The sequence below is a fragment of the Malus domestica genome, chromosome 04, assembly GCF_042453785.1.
Source record: "Malus domestica chromosome 04, GDT2T_hap1".
NCBI classification, from domain to species: Eukaryota; Viridiplantae; Streptophyta; class Magnoliopsida; order Rosales; family Rosaceae; genus Malus; species Malus domestica.
In genome coordinates, this window is record NC_091664.1 from 347,031 (window position 1) to 369,525 (window position 22,495).

Here is a 22,495-nt window from a genome sequence, read left to right on the forward strand (position 1 = left end):
ACAGGGTCGACTATGCCATGGACATCCACAAGTCCCTCTATCACACAAAGATGGTCTCCAAGGTGATTAATTTCCATATTGGGGTTCCATTTTTCTTCATTTCTGGAATTTGGGTTTTAATTTCAGTAATTTATTTCTAATAATTCATTTCTGGAATTTAGGTTCCATTTTTCCCCTCTCTCCTCTCTCTCCCCCATTCATTCTTTCCGTTCCTGGAAAGAGAAAAGAGAAAAGAAAAGGAAAAATTCAAAAAATCAACCAATCAATCGCCTTGGCACTGTCCAAAAAGTTTATTTTTCCGCTTTTTTTTTCCGATTCATATCAGTTTAAATTCATCTGCCATGTCATTGCGCAGACGAACATTGCTCAAGGTTATCGTTCTCGGCGATAGTGGGTAACATTCTGCACCTTAAGGTTTCTGATTCCACAACCACCCATTGTTTTTATCTGGATTTTGTGTTTATTTTAGGGATTAACTTTGTGTTTCTTCAATTTTGATGCCAATAGAAATAGAATAATCCAAGTAATAAGATAAGTAACTGCATTTAGGCGGAGACAGAATCAAAAGTTTCAGAGTCTATTAGGGCATGGGGAACGAGGACCATGCCACTGATTTGGGTTCTTTTTCTAATTTTCTGATTTTGGGGTTTTGCAGGGAGTACTGATGTACTGATTTTCTCGGATTTTTTTTGTCCTTGCAGGATTTTTGGTCTTTGAAATGGGTACATGTTGTTTTTAATGTTTCAATTCTAGCATGCTCCGTTCTTCGTTGCTTCGTGATTCTCATTTTTCAGTGTTGAGTGATGGAAATTTGTTAAAATAGTTGTAGTTTTTTGAGAAAGTTGGCATTTTTAGTTATATTTTCTGTTTATTCCCAAATGTAAGACTGGAAAATAATTGAAATGATGGTTTTTTTTAAAAACTCCTCATAATTTTTTTTCTTCTGGGATTTAAAATCATCTTTTCCGGATTGGTTACAAGGGTTATGTTCTCTTCAATTGGTTCACCTAATTTTTGTTAGTTTTAAGTTTTGTCCTTTAAGTTTTGTCTTTTAAGTTATGTATTATGTCCTGTAATGAGAGATTTCTGTTGGCCTTTTTGATTTTGGCATGGGAAAGTTCACTTATTTGTCTAATTAGATTGCATATGCCTTCGATTCTTTGTTTAATTCTTCTGTTTGCGTTCAGGTGTGATGATCTAAATTTCAAATGTTTGGAATTATTCACTTAACACCAATTTGTTACATTCAGGTCTCCACCCCACATTTCACAAGTTCAAATTCCATAGAAGTCGGTTCTGCAGGTTGTGTCTGCAATTCGATCAGAGATCAACCGCTCTTTTGTTATCCTGCGGAAGATTGCTTTTGGGAAGTATCTGAAGCAGTTCCTCTCTGTATGTTTATTGCCATGTAGTTCTGTCTCTTCTAATTGATGGTGTTGATATTACACTGTAATTCATGATGATGATTTAATTGTTTCTTGATTTTTAATTGTTTGTAAATAATGTGGCATATATGAATTGCAATCTGTGTTTATATGAAAGGGATGGCATATCATGTTGCTGACTTAATTGTTTATGTTTTTCATGTTTGCGAATGGTGTTATGATCGGTTAGGTGATTGCTGACCTGTGACTTTGTTTGGAGCTCAAATTTTTTGATCATTAAATTGGATTGTATTGCACTTGGTTTGATGTTTTTTTTGGTTGACAACGCAGGGATAGGAGAAACAAAGAGGATTACACTTATAACTGCCCCTCCCCATCGGCCATCTTCAAATTTGGATCACAAGAAGGGAGCAACATAGGTGTTGTCCTTCTTCATTTATATACGGTTAGTGTAAATAATTGGACAAAAGGGCCAAACAAACCCTTTTCTCTCAAATGGAGGTGATGATGTGGTCAACGGCCACCAGCCCCAACTCAAGAGTTTGGCCTTCATATAATGGGATTATAGTATAATTTTATTTTGGTTCATTTATTTTTTCTTTATATAATTGCAATATGAAAGGGATGGCATATCATGTTGCTGACTTAATTGTTTATGTTTGTCATATTTGCGAATGGTGTTATGATCGATTAGGTGATTGCAAAACTAGAACTTGAAAAACTAACACAATCATATAATTTTTGTGAAGGAACTACGATCCAGTGGCTGGATAGAAGAAAAGGACAACGCATGCTCTCTCTCACAGTGGCTCTGTGTTCCTCTCCCCCCAAACATAATGGCTTCGGCTTTGATCTGATCAAACCCACCTCCAAAACCCTTCCTTGATCACCATCTTCAGCAACCCAATTCGGAGCCTGCTCGGATCGGGACCTCTTGGAGATTCGGAGTTCCAGGTGAGATAATTTTCCCCAAAATTTCCCCAAATTGTATTCAATTTATGTTGCTCCGTTTCATTTTCCATTTTAATTTGGAATTGGTTGATATTTTAGGCGGGTATCGTATGTATAACCAGAACAATTTTGTGTTGGATTGGGGACAAATTGTCCAGCATTATTAGCTATTTGGTCCCTGTGTATTTGTAATCTAAATAATATGAATTAGGATTTTTTCTGTTAGTGTCCGATTACTGAAGAAAGATAAGCCTCTTTGCCTTTTTTTTTATCTTCTGGTTTTCAAATTTGGGATTTTATTGGGATTTATCATCTGTATCCTTTAAATTTGTTAGGTTTTTGAGAAAATTAGTGGGTTTTTTTATTAAGTGGTTTACTTGGTTATAGTTCTAAATTGGTTCGAATTAGGGTTTTCGAAGTTTGTTGCTTGCTTGCTTGGTTGTTTGGAAAATGGAGACACTCACTTTTGTTTTATTGCATTTATGGAATACAATGAAAAATTTCTGGGTTATGTTCATCAAGGGTCATTTGAATTTTATACTTCCCATTTTTTTCTTTTTTTGTTTGTTTTTTTTAGGCAAGCAGAATGATGTAAATCCATGGCGATTTACAGTGGCTTTGAAGGGTTGGACGTGCCCATATAAAGTTCTGGAAGACAAACTGCTTTGGAGCCAGCAACACTCAGCAGCCAGAGCAGCGGCGCCTCTCTTCCTCATCGCAAAATGGGTGTTTTCAGGGTGAGCCACAATGCTCTTAATTTCAAGTAATAGGTTTGTGTTACTGTGCAGATCTGGCTAACTTTGCATTTAGTTTCTTGGAATTGTTATTTTTTTTTTTGCAATTATATATTTTTAATGCTTTTATGTTTGTCGTTCTGTGCTGGGAAATTGGAAACCTCTGGAAATAATATAGTTCTTGAGCTAATGTGAAGATTTTGTGTTGAATATTTTGATTCCTTTATTCTATATGAATTTAGGAAAACAGAGGATTGTGGTTCATTATTGTGCTATGAAGCTTCTATTTTTTCTTTTTATGCCCAAGATTGAATTTGTTCTCTCCGCTGTTGAAAACTAGAACTCTCTCTATCTCTAAAAAATATGATCCAGTGTGAAGTTTGGTTGTCTCTCTCTCCAAAAACTTATATTCCATATTGCATCCATCAACTCTCATCATTCCTTGATCCAGTGTAATTTTTACCATATGTTTAACCTTAGACTTCGTGCATGTCCTCCCTAAGTCAACTGAGGATTCAAATCCAGTGGGTCCAACTCAACATATAGATAAAACAATTACAACTCTTAAAAAGGTATAATTTGTTAATCCCCTTTCCTTGGAGTTAATTTTTAGTGATGTGTTTTTAATAGAATTGCATATTTGAGTAGTGAGTTTTTTTCAATGGTGTTATTTTTTTAACAATTTATAATACTATTTGTAAAATTTAGTCAGAATTTTTTTGAACAACTATAATATCGTTTGATTTCAATTTGTAAATACTTCGTTTGTTAAATTTAAGCTTAATTATGTTAGTAAATCTTTATACCTTATGTCCAAATATGTATACAATATAGTATATGATACATATACAGTACTATATATTTATAGTTCTTATAATGTTACTGGGCATTTTCAATGTATGCTATTTTGTGTGTAGGGAGTGACAAGTGCATTCTTCACAAAGGCAAAATAGAGAACAGATTATACTTCATATGAAAAGAAGAGGTTAGTTTGATTGTCATTGCTTTTTTCATATGGTTAACTTCTAAGTTACTTGGCTTACGTCTAATTTAATTGTTTGCTTGCCCAAGTTAAAGTCATTTGTTTTATTAATGTTGGTGAACAAAATCAACCTGAGTTAATGTTAAAACAATATCAAAATTTCCATTAGTCTTGATTGTCTTAATCCTTTGCTTTTCCATTTTTAACTGTGGATAAAAAAGGGTTGATCACGTTAGAGGGGAATTTCAAGTTCAATTACTACTATGACAAAATGATTAATAAGGTTGCTTACCTTGGAGTGAGTTGAATCCATTTTTGTTAAATTTATTGATTATCCAGTGGTGTACTTTGTGACATACTGTGATATGATTTGAGCTATTTTATTAATTTTAATTTTTCATTATCATAGTGGGAACTTGGATCAGTCTGGTTGTGTCTAATTGTTGCACTGTTCTCCGAGAACACAAGGTTGGTCTCCCTCTTTGTTGCAAGAAATTGGGGGATGAATTTGGTTTCAGGGGAATGGTATCCTTTTTCATTCTTATACTGCATAGAAAAAAAAACAATGCATTGGGTGCAAGTATGTGTTTTTTTATTATTTATTTTTGTAGTGTGAAAGTCAATTGTGTTTTTGTTGCTGCAGTCCGGTTGTACTTACTCTTGGTCTACTGTCGGCATTGTTCTCCTTTATTGGGAGACTGATTTACTCTTTAAAATTGGTTACATTCTCTTATAGTTGCCCCTTTTGTTGGTTCTGAAAAAACAAAGTGACATGTGGATTTCTGTCTTTCTATATCATGCTTATGTTGAAATGTTATACCTGCCAAAACCATGTGTTGAAATGTTGGATTGGTAAACGTTTTTTGTTCTGTTTTTAGGACTTCATTAATCGTTTAGAAGCGGAGCCGACGATGCGAGAGCAGAAGGGGAGCAAGCATGTGAGGTAATTTTTTATGTTGAATTAAGTGGTTCTGAATTCGGTCAAACATTTGTGTGCAAGTTTGGTTTCTATATCTATCACGATTCATGTTTGCAATGATATTATTGTAACATCAATCCTAAAATGTATTGTGTCAAGAACCAATAAAAGGAATGTAATGTGTAAATGCATTTGATTATTCAAATGCAAAATCTTAAATTTTTAGAATGAGAGTTGCAATTAAAATTAACGGACTGTTGAGCAGAAGTTTAATTAATTCAGTTTTGATAAATGATTGAAAGTTTGTCTATGATTCTATTGTTGTTTTGATAATTATAAGTTTAGATAATGAAAGAGATAGAACGAAAATGAAAGCTTTGAATATGGTGAATAATATGTTGGTATGTGTGTGCGTTCTCTTCGGGAGAATTAGTTGCTGTTTTGATAAATTGTAAAATTTATTTAGCTTGGTCTGAATGCACGTCCGATTGCTTGCCATCCCATATATGGGTTATGTTGGACATCTAGAAGAATTTGTTTGCTTAGGAACTTTTTTTTTCTTATCAATATTGTTTGTTCGGAGTTAGGTGGAAATTGTAAGAGAGTAAATTGTGATCGTTTATGCAGCATTTGATAAAATTGGAAAATAAAATTGGGGAAATAATGTTAATGGTTTGTAGATGCTTTGGAGACGGTTTGGGGCTGCTTAAATTTTATATATTAAGTTGCTTAGAGTCGACATGACGCACAACGATGGTCAGATTGCCACTGAGGAATATACTTCATATAATAGCAATGTGATGATGTGTGGCATGCTTTAACTAAGGGATATTTTTGTGTAGAAGAAAACCATATAGAGACACATTTTTTTTTTTTGATTTGGTAACTGAAATTTTATGTGTGAATGTTTCTTCTGTTTCTTAAGGAAACATAACTTTTTTGGAAACCATCTCTTTCTAATCAAAGACGTTCAGTTTCTTCTCACTCATTGTACAATGTGTTTATATACCAGCTCACTTGAATGTATATAAAAAAAAACAGCTTATCTTATCGACCTCAATCACTCATGTATCCCTCTGTTTGTTCATAATTGTGTTGAATTTATTCAACTTAAATGTGTTTTATTCATCGGATTACACCTGAAACAACAGGTTCCCGCAGCAACGCGCGGGCATATTTTCTCGTTATTATCTATTCTAAAGTAGGGGTAGGGGGAGGGCAGGCACTATTCACGTTTGTTTTGATTTTGCTTTATTTACAACAATGCCAGCCGAATGTGGCTGGGTTGGGGGGTAATTCTCAAAAATTCAGATGGTGATTTTGTCTTTTGAGGTCAATTCCTCCCCCTTCGATTTTGCTTTATTTCCTACAAAACCGTGGGATTTGGGGCTGGGTTGGAACGTAGTTATTAAAAGTTAGGAGGGTAATTTTGTCCTGTGCATTTGAGACGGATTGGGGTGGGTTTGGGTTTGCTGTCATTCAGTGCAGGTTTCGGGGATGGCAGGCCATGCTTCCTCTGAGAGATGGATAGAGACAGACGGAGCGAGAGAGAGAGAGGGAGAGGAAGGAGTGGGGATCTCAGCACCATTGCTGCAGATCCTCGATTTCATGAGTGGGAGTGATGTTTAGAGATTGTTTTCCCACTTTTTGAGGGACGGATGGACAGGGAGAGAGATAGGGCAGAGAGCATGCTGTGTGTTTTTTTGGGTTAACGGGTTACCCCACGGGGTTGGTGAACAGAGGATGTCTGAGGGAGGTATGGGAGAGGAGAGGGTTTTCGGTTTTGTCCTCTGATTCAACAGGTAAAACACTGTTCAGAAATTATTGTTCATTGTTTGTTTCTCATTTGCTTTGTTAAAACTGTGAATGACATTTTTTTGTTTCAATAAAATTGTAATGGATGTTTATAGCCTGTTTAGTTGGGTGTTAGGAGGATAGGTCTGTTTAGTGCACTGTTTTGTACACTGTTAGAGTCATGTTTGTGTCTTTTAAACTTAGGTGTTGCACTATGCTCATTTCTGTTTTCTTCGTGCTTTGTTGCTGTTTCCTTCTCAACAAGTCGAATTCAGGTTCCTTTTCTGCTTTTCATCCTTTGAATATCCCTCTGTTGCTGGGTTGTTTCTCCATGTTTTGTTGCTTCTCTATTTATAATAAGAGTGTTAGAAGGCTGTTTCATTTATTGTTTTGCTCTTCTGTTGCTAGGTAGTATAATTTTGAAACAAGGTTCTTCTCTGTGTTCAAATGCATCATTGTTTTTTGTTCTTCAGTTTCTTTTTCATCATTAGCTATCTTATGATGGTTGATGGTTTAATACCACTTGGGAATTCACATGCCACAACAATATTAATTTCCAAGGTCCCCTGTTTGCAGCTTTAGCACGGTAAAACTTTAGTCTGATTTAGTATTGTGCTTTAGAGTGAACTTTGAGTGTTGACATAGGTGCAGGCAAGTAGTCAAACCACGTACAAAGTTTGGTGTTCACGTTCTTTGATTGTATTCCTAAATTTGTGTTGGATATGCAATTATATGTTTGAATATATGTAATCTTAGTGGTTAAGACGGGTTAACATGTAAATGTGAATGAGTAATAGCTTCTGCTCTTATGATCCAATCATGCAATTTATAGAGGATGTTTGTCATAGAATAGATCAAATTGAATAGGTTTGGCAGTGAAGGCAGATATAGGTGCTGAAGGAAGATGTTACTGATTCATCAGTGTGTGTTAAGCTCACCACAAACAGGAGTGAGAGGAATGCTCATAGCTTTGGACTTATTGAATTGTTTTCCTTTACGTTTGAAAAGAGATGTAGTTGATGTGCTAATTTCTGTGTTTATTCTTGCTTTGCTGCTGTTTTCTTCTCAACAAGTCAAATTGAGGTTGCACTGTGCTCATTTCTGTGTTTCTTCATGCTTTGCTATTGTTTCTAATATGATTTAGCTAATGCAAAACCTTTATATTGATTCCCATTGACCTTTATTTCATATTGTTTCCCCCCTTAATTTTAGGTCAATGCAGCAAGAAGGGCAGGAGCTCATGGTGTAATTGTTAGACGCGCTTCGTGTAATACGTATGTGATATGATAATTTGGATTTTCTTTTTCCTTTTGGTAAATTGCTGCAAGAACTTTCAAATTTGGTTATACTGTACATAGTTCAGGTCTCTATCTTATGACCCTTATATTTTTGTTTCATTTTTGTGTATGCGTGTGCATGTAATTCTAGCCCTTCGAGTAAAACTAGAACTCATTCAGTGGAGTTTTAGTTTCTTATCAAAGAATCAAATGAAATCTTCATGTGAAAACAAGTGATTAAATAGAAGATGAAAAAGTGAAAGAATAAAATTAGGGGTACCTGATTTCTGTGAAATTTGAGCAGAGTGTTTGCAGGTGGGAAGAATGAAACCACTTAGGTTGAGCTTTTCTGGTCTAAGAGTCTTATCCAAGAAAAGAACACATTTTCCCTCCACTGTTATTTAGCTTACAACATCTCGCATCATGTAAGTCTATCTGCTGCCCTTGAACCAAATGCGTCTTGCATTGCCAAGTAAGAAATTTACTGGAAAGTGAAAAATCAAGACTTGAATGAAGACTAACTACTAGCTTTAATGATTCCACCGTATTAAATTATCCCCAACATGTTGGGTTTTAAGATTCATGTTAACTTTAGTTTGGGTTCTTATCTATATATATATATATGGAATTCTAATAGTCCTCTCTAGCAGTGTTAATTTGTGACTCCATAGTTGACTGACAACGGCTGTACATTTTTCAATAGACCATGGCATGCTTTGGGACATGTTGATTCTGTAGTTTATGGAGCACGAGTACATTTTGTCTGGCCGGATCCAATGTGGTTGGCGCAGATCTCCCTCCCTATTGTAGAAAATCCGTACTTAACAATGTCATTGTACCTTGAGTTAAAATAAAATTGTAGATTTGGATAATCACGTGGTAGAGATGGAAAAGGAATAAGGCATCGGAAAGTAGACACATCAAAACATGCAGAACTTTAAACAAATTACTGTATATTAAAAACTATTGTCACTCCAATCGTGATACAACAACTAAAGGATCAGAGTGACGTCCAGAACTTCTAACATCCTGCATTGCAAGATAAAGATGTGTACCTAACCTATGGTAGTTAAAACCGAATCAAGTAAATAATGTACAGGTAAAACAATGAAGCATAAAGGGGTAATTTTGTGAGTACCAGATGTTGCTCAGGATTATGCTGAATACGTACAGTGGGTAGAACCAAATTACCTGCAGAGCAAAAATAAATAAATGAAAATAAGCAAAAATGATATGTTCTGTGAATTCAGAAAATAATTGAATCCCTTCAGTAATTGGGGCATCTACAATGATATGTTCTGCTTTACATCCTTTGAATATCCCTTTATTGGTAGATTGTTTCTCCATGCTTTATTGCTTCTGTATTTGCGTGAGAAGGGTGTTAGAAGGCTTTTTTACTTATTGTTTTGCTCCTTTGTTGATGGATTGTTTTTGCAATTCTTGCTTCCTTATGTATTTGTCTGATAAATTTTTAATTTTTTTCTTGACATGTATGTAGATCAAACACAAGTCTTGACAATTGGTTGTAGGAAGCTCTCTGTACTCAAGGTAAACAATTTCAACTTTTTACTTCTAAACCGTAGCTCTTAGGGTTTATTCACCCATGTAATTTTCAGTCAAATGAAATAATTGGCACTGCAAGCTTTTAAGTATGGAGGGATGTTTGATTATATGATGCAATGTGATGAACAATTTTGTTGTTTGAGCTTATATTGGAACTGAGTTTTTTTCTATTTAGTGTGCGTATCAATATTTGTCCATTTATGTCAGGGTTGAGATAACTAATCATCCATTTGGTCATTTTACCTTAGAATGGAACTAGGCTTCTTTTTATTTTGTGCACGTGTCTGTATCTCTCTATTTATCCAAAGCTTGAGACAACTTAGCATGTATTTGTAACAAACCCCATTCCAATTGAATGGTTGGTGTATTTGTTCCAAACGCCATTCGAATTGGATGATTGGTTTATTTGTTCTAAACCCCATTAGAATTGTATTTGCTTGGCTGGGCTTTTAGTATAGGGATAGTTAGATTAGGGATTTTGTTTTGCCATTTTGTGATTGAGATCTAATTACAGGTTTTGTGTTGCAATTCTCCATGTTTTGTTGTCTGTCCTGTCTGTGTAGTTAGTTTGGATTGTTTTTAGATTCTTAAATAGTGCTGCTTAATATTGTTTGTAAGGTTATTTTCTTTATCAAACATTTTCCAAAAAAAAAACTCTCCCAAATGACAAACTACAGGCTATTTATAGCACAATAAATACATGCCTTTGTCTCTATTAAACATTTTTATCGGCTTCAGGTGATTAAAGCCATGTAGAAAGCAAATTTATAGGAAGCATCTCCATTGATTAGATTTAAATAAAATCATATGCATCTCCCTCAATCAAATGACACTTATAAAAGACCATGCTTAGAAAAGAAAGCAGCCAAATTTATCTTCCTATACAATGGGAGACCAAAACTTAGAAGCAACTGGTAAGTTTCTGATACTATTACATGCTTTGTCCATGACTACATCATCTTAGGATCGCATTAGATTATTATATGGTTAACTGGTAAGTTTCTGATGCTATTACATGCTTTGTCTCATGGAACCACATTGCGTTTTAGGTTCAGGGTGGAGTTATGACAAAATTAAGCATTACTACAAACAACGAAGGGGAAATATAAAATATCATGGAAAAAATTCTCAGCAGTTTTTTAAAACAAACTTGAACTTGAAGTGCTGTACTACACCAAAACCAAAACAAAATTAACTTTTAAGTTAAGTTAAAAGATATGTGTCAAACATATTAACAAGGAGACACAATTGAGACATACTTTTGGGGACAGCAAATCTGCTGTCAGCAAAGCACAAGCAAATAAATTTTAATTCTCCTACAATTAGGGGGAGACGGGTTAGGACAATGGGAAATGGACCAATTTCTTTTTTTATTCCTTGAGTCCATTATTTTGTAAGTGGTCTGCCAACTACTTCATTTAATAAGATTAGTTTAGGACTTTGTGAGCACGAGTGCTGCACGTTGATAACAAAACAATTTAAAAGTTGAGAAACCTTATCCACTCATCTATTCTATTAAACCTTAAAAATACCTCCCAATATGAATATAAATTAAATATAACTAAAAAAATACAAATAAAACAAACAATACTAGAGAAAGCAATGTCACCCACAAAAATCAGAAGAAGAACAATAGCAGATCTGATGTTGACCTCCTTAACATTGAAGATTGACTTCTTTGAAAACCGGCTCCTTCCTCTACTCCTATTTCGGCTCAACATATTGGGGTTGGGTTAGAAGGGCAATTTTGTCCTGTTTATTTGAGACGGATTGGGGTGGGTTTACGTTTCCTGTCATTTAGTGTGCTTTTTGGGGATGGGAGACCATGCCTACGATAGAAAGAGACAGAGAGAGACAGAGCGAGAGAGATAGGGAGAGGGAGGAGTGGGGATCTCAGCGCCAGAAAGAGGGCAGAGAGCATGCTATGCGTTTTTTGGGCTTAACGGGTTACCCCCACGCGGTTGGTGAGCAGAGGAGGTCTGAGGAAAGTATGGGAGAGGAGAGGGTTTTCAGTTTTCTACTCTGATTCAACAGGTAAAACACTGTTGAGAAATCATTGTTTGTTGTTTGTTTCCCATTTGCTTTGTTAAAACTGTGATTGACATTTTTTTTGTTTCAATAAAATTGCAATGGATGTTTATAGCCTGCTTAGTTAGGTGTTAGGAACATAGGTCTGTTCAGTGAACTGTTTCGTACATTGTTAGAGTCAGGTTTGTGTCTTTTAAACTTAGGGTGTTGTACTGTTCTCATTTCTGTTTTCTTCATGCTTTGCTGCTGTTTCCTTCTCAGCAAGTCAAATTGAGGTTCCTTTTCTGCTCTACATCCTTTGAATATCCCTCTGTTGCTAGGTTGTTTCTCCACGTTTTGTTGCTTCTGTATTTGTGTGATAAGGGTGTTAGAAGCCTGTTTTATTTATTGTTTTGCTCCTCTGTTGCTAGGTAGTATAATTTTGGAACAAGTTTCTTCTCTATGTGTTCAAATGCATCATTGTTTTTTGTTATTCAGTTTCTTTTTCACCATTTGCTCTCTTCTGATCATTGAGGGTTTAATAGCACTTGGGAATTCAGCACAGAGAAATTATCTACTCTATTTATTTCTACTAAGCAATATTTCTTTGCCGAGATTATGTCCAACTTTAGCATACTTGAAGCCGCTATGCTATGCCATCAGCTGCTTCTAATTTTCTAAACAGTTAATACTATCTTAAAATTGAAATTATGATTCCTTATAATTGAAATGCTAATGATTCGAACCTCATGACTGAATTATTATAACTCTGTAAGACTTATACTAACATGAATGAAAGTTGCTGACATGCTTACCATGTTAACTCATATCCATTTGCTACTATTCTCCTGCTTATTTGAAAACGTTAAGAGTAGTGGAAGAAGATAAAGAGCTTGACTTAGTGATCCTGTTTCCTTTACATGAGGAAAGAAACATAATAAAAGTTAATCTTCCTATCAATTTCCAGTTCATTATAGCGTTGGCCGAGGCCTCTTGCAGTTTACTCAACATTTCACTTAGGCCTTAACCTTTGGTATTCTTCGTTGAACCAAATTAGTTCTATTGGATTCAAAATATTTGTAAATTTTTTTTTTTGGTATGTCTTTTTGGTCATTTGGCTAAAATTTCATTAGATTTGGTCTTTAAATTTGAAAGTATCTGAGTTGCTAACGGATTTACTTTGTTTGCAGATTTCATAAATTTGGATCGTTGGAGGAAGAAGTTGGTTCTATACCGTTTTGAGGTATACAATTATACGCCATTGCTTTTATTCAAAGCTAATAAGCTATCTACCTTTTTTTATTTATATTTGTGAAGCTTTCATGTTTGGAATTTAAATATACAATTCAATTTTTGTCGTTTGAGCTTATGTTGGAACTAAGTTTCTTTCTATTTAGTTTGCATATATGTATCTGACCGTTTATGTCAAGGTTGAGATAACTATGCATCCATTTGGTCGTTTGAGCTTAGAATGGAACTTGGCTTCTTTCTATTTTGTGCATATGTCTGTATGTCTCTATTTATGAAAGCTTGAGATAATTGAGCATGTATTTGTACCAAACCCGTTCCAATTGAATGGTTGTTGTATTTGTTCCAAACACCATTCGAATTCGATGATTGGTATATTTGTTCTAAACCCCATTACAATTGTATTTGCTTGGATGGGCTGTTAGTACAGGGATAGTTAGATTAGGAATTTTGTTTTGCCATTTTGTGATTGGTATCTAATTACAGATTTTGTGTTGCATGTCTCCATGTTTGAGTGTATGTCCTGTCTGTGTAGTTAGTTTGGGCTGTTTTTAGATTCTTAAATAGAGTTGCTTAATATTGTTTATAAGGTTATTTTTATAACCGGAGGAGCAGGGGTACTGTAGCAACTGAACTTAGAGTTGTGAACATAACTGAATTGATAGGTAAGAAAAGTAGTGGGAGAACTTCCATGGGTAAGAATAAGATCGCCATTTTTTGCATCCTCTTAGCTCAATTTGGTAGTTAGATGTCCATTAAAGACAGTCAAGGTTTAGATTCAATGTGTTTTGTGTAATTTTGTTTTTTAGTATTAAACAAGCAAGAAGCCACCTTTCAAGGACTGAAGCATATGTAAGAAAATATGTAAAACTGAAAACCATTTATAATTAAAAAAAAAGGGACGGATTAACTAAAGAAAAGTTGAAAAAAATTATCTTCCCCATATATTACTCATGATTCCGACATGCCTTACGGTTATACAAAAAACATAGGTCATAAAGATGTTCTAAAACATTTACATGAAGATATAAATTTGCATTTTTATTTTGTCATTTTGTTTATTTTTCTAAACATGACTCCGCCGTTACTTTGATAAATCAGCTTATTAAGTTTTCAATTTAATTTGCTTCTCAATTTTTTTCTATCTAGATTCATGGAGATAATGTCGCTTCATTCTCTAAGACCATACCAGCCAGCAAACAAGCTCCAAATCAGGGTTTACAGGATGTGGATCACAAAAACCATCGAAGATGATCCTCAGCCACAGAGTCTTGATTATGTGTTTGTTGATAAACAGGTGAGAATTTTTCATCTTTTTCGTTATCGTAAGATGCTTACGTTTTTTATGTATCCAAGTGTGCATGTTGTGTTCTTGGTACAACAAATTTTGTGGTCAAACATTCTCTAAAGTTTGGGAACTAATTGCTCTATGCAATTTGTTGCCGAATTATACATCACTTCCACATGATTAATGTTTGTGTGGTTAATTGTTCTATTGGATTCAATCATGGGCCTTGATATCAATTTTTAAACCGGGCCACTACATTCATGCAAATCCAAAAGAAATCAAAATTCCATCTTCTCCATATAATGCCATGTGATACAATAAATTTTGTTCTTAGAAAAACAAATTTTAGACTCTGTTGTTGACACTTTTGCTCTCTTTGCATTTCACTATAGAGATTATATTTAATTCTGCTCAAACAATTTTTTTTTACATATGTAAACAAAACTAAGTAGAGTCCATCAATTCTTCTTTTTCTTAATTTGTTTTGTTTCTTTTCTTTTACCCACAAAAATATAATTCAAACTTTATTTATAAGTTTGCTTCAATTGCTATCATTTCGATTCATAAAGTAATCTTTACTGTTATGGTGTATTTTATCTTAAATGCTGCCTCTGTGGCAAGAATTATGCTATCCTCACTGTTTTTTAGCTTCTTAAACCGCATGTGTTAAATGTTCTCCTGCACATTTAATAATCTATATTATTTTAATTTTCTCCTTCTAACAGGGGGATGCAGTTCACGCAACTGTGAATGCTCGAGACATTCAATTTTTTTTGGACCTTCTGAGAGTCGGCGATGCATACGAGATCACTAAAGTTCGTGTTGTTCACAACAGGACATCGAGCAAAGTTGTCCCTCATCCTGCAGCGCTTGAATTAAATAGGAGAACCACATTCGTTCCAATTGACAAAACAAACCAGGAGATCCCAAAGCAATGGTTCAATTTGATTGACCTTGATCAACTTCATAAGAGAATCAACAACGATGTTGAGCTTACAGGTAACAAATTTGGTTTTGCGTGTTGCACTAACATCTAAAATCATCATTATAATTTATTCATTGCCTTTGGTGTGCAATAATTTTCACCGCTAAATATTGTTCGCAGATGTGTTTGGTTATTTAACGGCTGTGCAGCCGATTGAAGACGTGACTGTCCAAAAGTCAAGAATTGCGAAGAAGAAGAATCTTAACTTGCAAGATATCAGGTCATTCCTATGCGTTAAGTTCAAATTACGCACATAAAACGTCATATTTATGACATAAAACATCACATTTTTTTTAACTTACAGGGGCGAAACGATTAGGATCACCTTATGGGGAGAAGCTGCAACAACTTTTGAGGACAGTGGAATAAAATCCCTTCCACCACCTATCTTCGTTGTTGTAACAAGCCTCAATGTCAAAGAATACCAAGGTTGTACCTCAACATCCTTTATTTAGCTGCTTAAACCTTCAATTGTTCATTCTTATGTTTTATATATAGGAAACCCTGTTCTTGGAAACACTGGATCAACTGTTTATATTTTCAATCCAGAGATTCCGCAGCTCACCCAATACAAACAAAAGTAAATTGACAACCTTCCTTTAATAACTTTGTTGTTTATATTTCTTCAATTTGTCTTTTTCAACCTAAACATACATGACACAGGTTTAAGGATCTGAGATCACCTGTTCAAATCTTGCTCACCTCAGCTGTAATGTATGCAGACCGTGCTGTTGGTCCTAATTTTGAGTCCAAAACAATTGATGAGCTCCTTCTACTTGATCCTGCTTTACACAAAGTTAGTCTCTCATCACCTACTTATTAAGAAAAATCACATCTTTTTAATAATAAATTTTAGCACTTCTTTCTTGGCTATCTCTTGCTTTCTACTTTATTCATTTATATTTCATGTTTACAAGACGATGAGTAAATGTATTTCATTATTTAAAATTGTGTGATTCCATAACAGAATGCAAGTTTTGCATGCAAAGCGACTGTCGTTGTATTTGATTTGACTAGAGGTTGGTGGTACAAGTCGTGCCCATTCTGCCATAAAGCTGTAAAAAAAACTTCCGGATCATTTCAGTGCAATGAACATGGTTTATTAAACAGGTTACCTGAACCATGGTAATCTCTTTTACACCTCTTTTACATATAACTGTTGTATTAAGCTACTTAGTCATTTTTAAATTTCTTGCAATTATAAAATTTATGATTGATGATGTTTTTATGGTTATCATCTTTTTCACAACAAGAAGATTTAATGCATGACAAAGCTTCCTTTACATATGTCTTTGCACTTAATAAAGAGATTGGTATCCATGTGTTAAAAAGCTGGCTTTTTTTGCCTCTAATATACATATGAATGGAAGTGTCTTTTGTTGACCAAAGTTTTGGAATGCTCATGGACTTTCGTTCAAAGTTGTTTTTGTAAACAAAACGTCTTTGTATTTGGATCACAACTAATTGGTTAGATAGGGTAATTAGTCAGAAAGGTATTAGATTATTGATAAATGAATGAGAAAGTTGCATCTTAACTGCAATGATGTGCTCATTGTGGCTACTTTTCTAATACGCAAACATATGGTTCATGTGCTATTTTACTTCAAGAATGGTAGTGATAACTGCCTAACATGAAAATATCCAACTCTTCCTTAGGTTCAAAATCAATATTATAGTGGAAGATAGCACAAATCAACACAACTTCCTCATGTTAGGAAGGCATGCTGAAAAGATACTTCATGTTTCTTGCCACACTATGGTAATAGAAGATGGATATGACGATCCCTTTATCGTGCCACCGCCTCTAAAAAAATTGGTGGGAGAGACAAAAAGATTTTTGCTATCTTTTGGCAATCAAAACAGTGATTTTCGGAAGACGGACTTTATCATTTATGGATTGCTTCAAGATCAGCTGCCCTTAAACCCAGCGACTGCCTCAATTGACCCGCAAACGCCTCCTGCCACTACAGGAAAACAAATTATAAGTGAAGCGACTCCCGCCCCAGTGATGCCTTCCCTGCAATCAGATCGCCATCCCCAATCGGTTGCATCTCCCAAAACTTCAAAGAGGGCATTGTTCATTGATCAAGCAGACAAACCAGACAGGTTAAGTTTTCCTCTCAGTTATCATCTTATGTATAAATCTTCATAAATATGCTTGCTTATTTTGGGTGTACATATGTGTTATGCTGTTGATAAAAAACCGTTAGCCAATCTTTTTGCTCCAGTCTTTAACATTTTTTTGCATACCTATCACAATTCTCTCTGACCTTATAAATTGTACCTTCATTCACAGCAAAAAAACTCGCACCGGGCAAACAGAGACAACCAATTCTGCTAGAATTGCCAGAGAATTCCATAAACTGGTTGTCCCTAAGATTGAGCCTGCCGATAAAGAACCGATAGCTGCACTCAAAACAAAGTCTCAAGCCAAAAAAACCAAGGATAGGTAAATTACAATTTATTTTTCACATGCACACCTGCATAACATCTGTTATATCAATGTTTACTAAACTATGATTCGTGTTTTTTCTTATAGTACTGAAGATGTTCGGCCACCAAAAAAATGAATGACTATAGTCTTCGTTATGAATTGCTACAAAGTTGCTCTACAGTTTTTTGCCTTTAAAACATGTGCAGCTGAAAACTTAGTTGTGGAAACAACAACATAACATTTTTTTGGGTTTTTTGTAACTGCTTAAACAGGTGCCTAGGCTGCAGGGTATGTATTTTGTCACCTTAACTATAGGGGCAAAATATGTGTGGACTGCATCTTCCTTTTGTAACTAATGGAAATAGGCATGCTGCATCTTTATTCCTTTGAACATTTGAGTTTCTTTTTTGTAACTACTTAAACAAGTGCCTAGATTGCAGAGCATGTATTTTGTCACCAAAACTGTAGAGGCAAAATATGTGGACTGTATCTTCCTTCCCTAACTTATGGAAACAAGCACATTACATCTTTGTTGCTTTGAACATATATGCTTGAAAGATAAGCTGCCAAAACAAAAACAACCTACTTTTTCACCTTTCACTCATCTATCCTTTTTATTTGTTCATGATTTTGTTAATTTTTTTTTTTCAAGTTGCATGTGTCTAATCCGTGTACTTAAGATTCGTGCATTCAACTCCCGCAGCAACGCGCGGGCATTTTTACTAGTCTATACTAAAGTAGGGGGAGGGCATGCACTATTCACGTTTGTTTTGATTTTGCTTTATTTACAACAATACCAGCCGAATAGGAGTGGGTTGGGAGGGTAATTCTCAAAATTTCAGAGGGTAATTTTGTCCATATGGCTTATCAGGGAGCCACTTGATTTCACACTATTTACAACAAAGCCGTCAGGTTTGGGTTGATATTGGGGCTGGGTTGGAAGGGCAATTTTGTCCTGTTTGTTTGAGACGGATTGGGGTGGGTTTACGTTTGCTGTCATTCAGTGAGTTTCGGGGATGGGAAGCCATGCCTCCGATAGAGAGGGAGAGAGAGAGAGACAGAGCGAGAGAGAGAGGGATGGGGATCCTGGCATGGGTGAGTGGAAGGGAGACAGTGAGAGAAAGAGAGAGGGAGGGGTTGGATGGTGAACAGAGCCGAGTAAGGTCCCCTCAGTTCATGAATCACTCTGGATCGTCCATTCCCTTTTGCATGTCGGATCAATGGCTAGATTTCGAAAGCTAAGTTCCATTTTTTATTCCAATCTTTGCTGTTAGCATAGATGTGAACTGTTGGGTTAGGTTTTGGGGGTTCCTTTGTTTCGTTTTCTCTCATTTTCTCTCATTTTGGGGATGCATCTCTCTGTTCTGTGCATTGTCTTCTGTTTTAAGGTCAGTTTTCTTCTTCTTTTTTTGTGGCTTTTTTTTGGGGGGTTTTCAGTTTGTTGATCTTTTAGATTTTTCATTCGTGAATGATTAAATGGGTATTGGGTTTTGGTGGTTGAAAATATGTTTTTTTTCTGCTTAAGCTTCTTGCTCATTTTCCTGGGATTTTTGGTTTTTGGTTGCAAGGGTAAAGAGAACACTAAAATCTCAGGTTAAATGGGTATTGGGTTTTGGTGGTTTAAAATATGTTTTTTTTCTGCTTAAGCTTCTTGCTCATTTTCCTGGGATTTTTGGTTTTTGGTTGCAAGGGTAAAGAGAACACTAAAATCTCAGGTTAAATGGGTATTGGGTTTTGGTGGTTTAAAATATGTTTTTTTTCTGCTTAAGCTTCTTGCTCATTTTTCTGGGATTTTTGGTTTTCAGTTGCAAGGGTAAAGATAATGCTAAAATCTTAGAAATTGGTATTGGCAATTGTATTAATGCATTTGCATTTTCGTTGGTTTGCAGTATAGGTGCATTGAGACCTAAAAATATTTGCGTGAACTTCATAAATTTTTCTGAGGCTCCGATCCTTGAAAGGTATGTGTTTTTTAGCTAAGTTCAATTTTTAATTCGCTTCTCTACTGTTAGCATAGATTGTTATCATTTCTGCCCTTTTGTTATGAATTATTTATGGATATTATATAAACTACATAAAATTTGGATATGATGAGAAAACTAATTAAACTGAATCTTGGTAATGATTTCGTTTTTGAGAAGCTGTCGAAAAACAAAGTTTAGATAGGAAAAACATCATCCTTACCAGTTAAGTCATTGATAGCATTTTGAGCATCCTGAAAAAGTAAATGAGAGTATGATGAGATTCAATTTAGTTACAAATTGACAAACTGTTAAAGGCAGAGGCTGGGCTCTAAACTATTGTTCAATGTTTATCTATACTGGTTTGTCTTACAAAAGTATTATTTCAAATTTGTTGTGTGCTTGAGGAGGTCTATCTTTTATTCTGTCCTCAATTTGGTCTGTCTTTGGAATGGAAAGATAAAAATTTCGTAAATGTTTTGATATTTTTGACATGATTTATACTTGGGATTTATATTTTTCAAAGTTTGTAAAAGTACTTGACCTGTGATAAGTTCCTTTGTATACCTTATTAAATAAGTTACATATTTTTTCGTGAATAATTGTGTTTGATCTGGTACTAGAACAAGAATGCTGTTTGAAATTTTGTTGGCGTGCTAAGTGAAACTACCACCACTGAGGCTTTGGAGGAATGGTGTCAAAACCCATCAAATTTTCCCATACTGATTGCTTCATTTATTTTGTTAAGCTTTATTTGCCTCTTTCTTCACCTGTGATGGTTTCATCAATATTGGTAACATAGGATAATTTCATGTTTTTTTCTTTTGCTTTTACGGCATTTTTCCTCGCTTCAAAATCTTATAGGCTTCATAAATTTACTTACATTTGTTGACATTCTGATCTTTTTACTGAAATTGTTTTGGTCCCTGCTACTCAACTCTGATTTCTACTATTGATTGCTACTGAAATGTGACTTTTGCTATTAATTTATTTACCCTTCATATTTATCCTGCTTTTTGATTCCATTCGAATTAAATAATGTAGTTAATCTTGATATGAATTCTCTCTGCAACAATAATTAGCGATTTTAGTTTAAATTATTATTTATTTGTTCTTGATTTGCCATTGAATCTTTCTTAATTTGGACTGCATGTGGTTCTGACGCGAAAGAGAAGCTGTAAGAGGTTATGATCTTGCTGCACTTAAGTGCAGCTGTTCTTCAACTCATGTAAACTTTCTGGTAGGGTTCAAACTGTTAAGGGTTTTATTATTTTGTAAAAGCTTTTTAGCAGCAGAAGTTTGGTCTTTTTGTGGTTGCATTATTACACTGTACAACTTGAGTTAGAATGGGTTTCTTGCTAACTGACGTGACTTAGGAATTCTAAAAGCAGTTGCATTTTACAATATACAACTTCAGTTTGTCTCAATTTCTCAATGAGTGCCATATGAATTCTTAATTTAATTTCGGAAGGTGATGCGTTTAAAGTTTGTGCTATGTGATGAAGTTAGCATTTTGTTTTTTTATTTATTATATACTGGTGGTGAACATTTATAGCATATTGGTTGAGAAAGATGTATCATTTTCTCATTTTCGTATTTCTATAAATTTTGAGAGTCTTCGTTCTTCAAAAATCAGAAAGGTGACAATGTAGTAAGGGTGTAAGAGTTGCCTAGGATCAAGCAAAATGAGTAATACATTCAGCATTTACACACGGAAGTAGGCCAAAAGTGAAAACCGACCAGTAAAGATTATGGTAATTCACTAATTTAAACATAAACTAGCTTTGAGAGTGATACTCACCCATTGTCGGTTTTCCTTGCGAGCATATTTTCTACCCAAAGTTTCCCAAACTGTTCTCAAACCGCTGTATCGGCATATCTTACCAACTTCTAATAGTCTCTGGTGCTAGAACATCTTCTAACTTCATTCTAAAAAAAATAGATTGATACGTAAAGACTTCTAAAACCAGGTAAGTAAACAGTTTAATGAGGACGAAATTCAGAAGTAGACCCAAATTGTCAGATATTCCTTGGGAGTAAGCATTGTTCGTTTTTAATCACAAATGGTAGCTGAAATTATCTTATTTATTACCACCATTGATTTGAATTTGTAATACACAATGTTTAAATCATTTGATCGTTAGTTAGTTAAATTTAATACTGGTAGTTTGGTTGTGATCGAATTGATCCAATCTCAAAAAGTGTGACATGTGAGGTGATAACAGACTAACAGAGGAGAATGAGTTGACACTTCTGTGTTTGATTTACAAATTTTGGCTAATGCTTGCCTTTTGTTTTTGTTTCCTGGTGATATATATCTACCTTTTTCTTTTTAGTGATTTTTTTTTCTTGATGAGACTGCAGGTTTTGGATTTACTGATCTTCGATTCCGCCTCCCCTCTCCTCTACCTGACCCTCCTTGAGGGACGGATGGGCAGGGAGAGAGAGAGGGCAGAGAGCATGCCCTGCGTTTTTTGGGGTTAACGGGTTACCCCACGGGGTTGCTGAGCAGAGGATCTATGAGGGAGGTATGGGAGAGGAGAGGGTTTTTAGTTTTGTTCTCTGATTCAACAGGTAAAACACTGTTCAAAAATCATTGTTTATTGTTTGGTTTTCCATTTGCTTTGTTTGTAAAACTGTGATTGACATTTTTTTTTGTGTCAATAAAATTGTAATGGATGTTTATAGCCTGTTTAGTTGGGTGTTAGGAAGATAGGTCTGTTTAGTGCACTGTTTCGTACACTGTTATAGTCAGGTTTGTGTCTTTTTAAATTAGAGGGTTGCACTGTGTGCATTTCTGTGTTTCTTCATGCTTTGCTGCTGTTTCCTTCTCAACAAATCGAATTGAGGTTCATTTTTTGCTTTACATCCTTTGAGTATCTTTCTGTTGCTAGGTTGTTTCTCCATGTTTTGTTGCTTCTGTATTTGTGTGATAAGGGTGTTAGAAGAAAATGGTGAAGGAAAACC

The 22,495-nt window shown here is 35.0% G+C and overlaps 1 protein-coding gene and 2 long non-coding RNA genes across 5 annotated transcripts; all 3 read left to right on the plus strand.

Moving 5' to 3' along the window:
- Positions 1-574: 574 nt before the first annotated feature.
- LOC103450701 (uncharacterized) lies at positions 575-5,148 on the plus strand. Of its 2 annotated transcripts, XR_011579860.1 has the most exons (7): positions 575-722; positions 1,251-1,392; positions 1,716-1,830; positions 2,135-2,339; positions 2,914-3,073; positions 3,988-4,055; positions 4,931-5,148. It is a non-coding gene; the product is annotated as an uncharacterized lncRNA (long non-coding RNA). The 2 variants fall into 2 exon arrangements; XR_003772442.2 differs by lacking the exon at positions 4,931-5,148 and having other exon boundaries at positions 3,988-4,455.
- A 1,529-nt stretch (positions 5,149-6,677) lies between these two features.
- LOC108174052 (replication protein A 70 kDa DNA-binding subunit B-like) lies at positions 6,678-17,848 on the plus strand. Of its 2 annotated transcripts, XM_070820364.1 has the most exons (14): positions 6,678-6,773; positions 7,978-8,039; positions 9,541-9,590; positions 12,803-12,855; positions 14,010-14,157; positions 14,874-15,147; positions 15,254-15,353; positions 15,438-15,562; positions 15,632-15,713; positions 15,797-15,929; positions 16,101-16,258; positions 16,790-17,239; positions 17,430-17,582; positions 17,673-17,848. In XM_070820364.1, exons 5-14 carry the CDS (start codon positions 14,014-14,016, stop codon positions 17,701-17,703), a joined length of 1,650 nt encoding a protein of 549 aa, XP_070676465.1. In that variant the 5' UTR covers positions 6,678-6,773; positions 7,978-8,039; positions 9,541-9,590; positions 12,803-12,855; positions 14,010-14,013; the 3' UTR covers positions 17,704-17,848. The 2 variants fall into 2 exon arrangements, with proteins under 2 accessions (XP_070676465.1, XP_028956565.2); XM_029100732.2 differs by lacking the exons at positions 6,678-6,773; positions 7,978-8,039; positions 9,541-9,590 and adding an exon at positions 11,502-11,639.
- Positions 17,849-18,770: 922 nt separating this feature from the next.
- On the plus strand, positions 18,771-22,030 carry LOC139195221 (uncharacterized). Its single transcript, XR_011579861.1, has 3 exons — positions 18,771-18,955; positions 19,457-19,528; positions 21,893-22,030. It is a non-coding gene; the product is annotated as an uncharacterized lncRNA (long non-coding RNA).
- Positions 22,031-22,495: the final 465 nt, after the last annotated feature.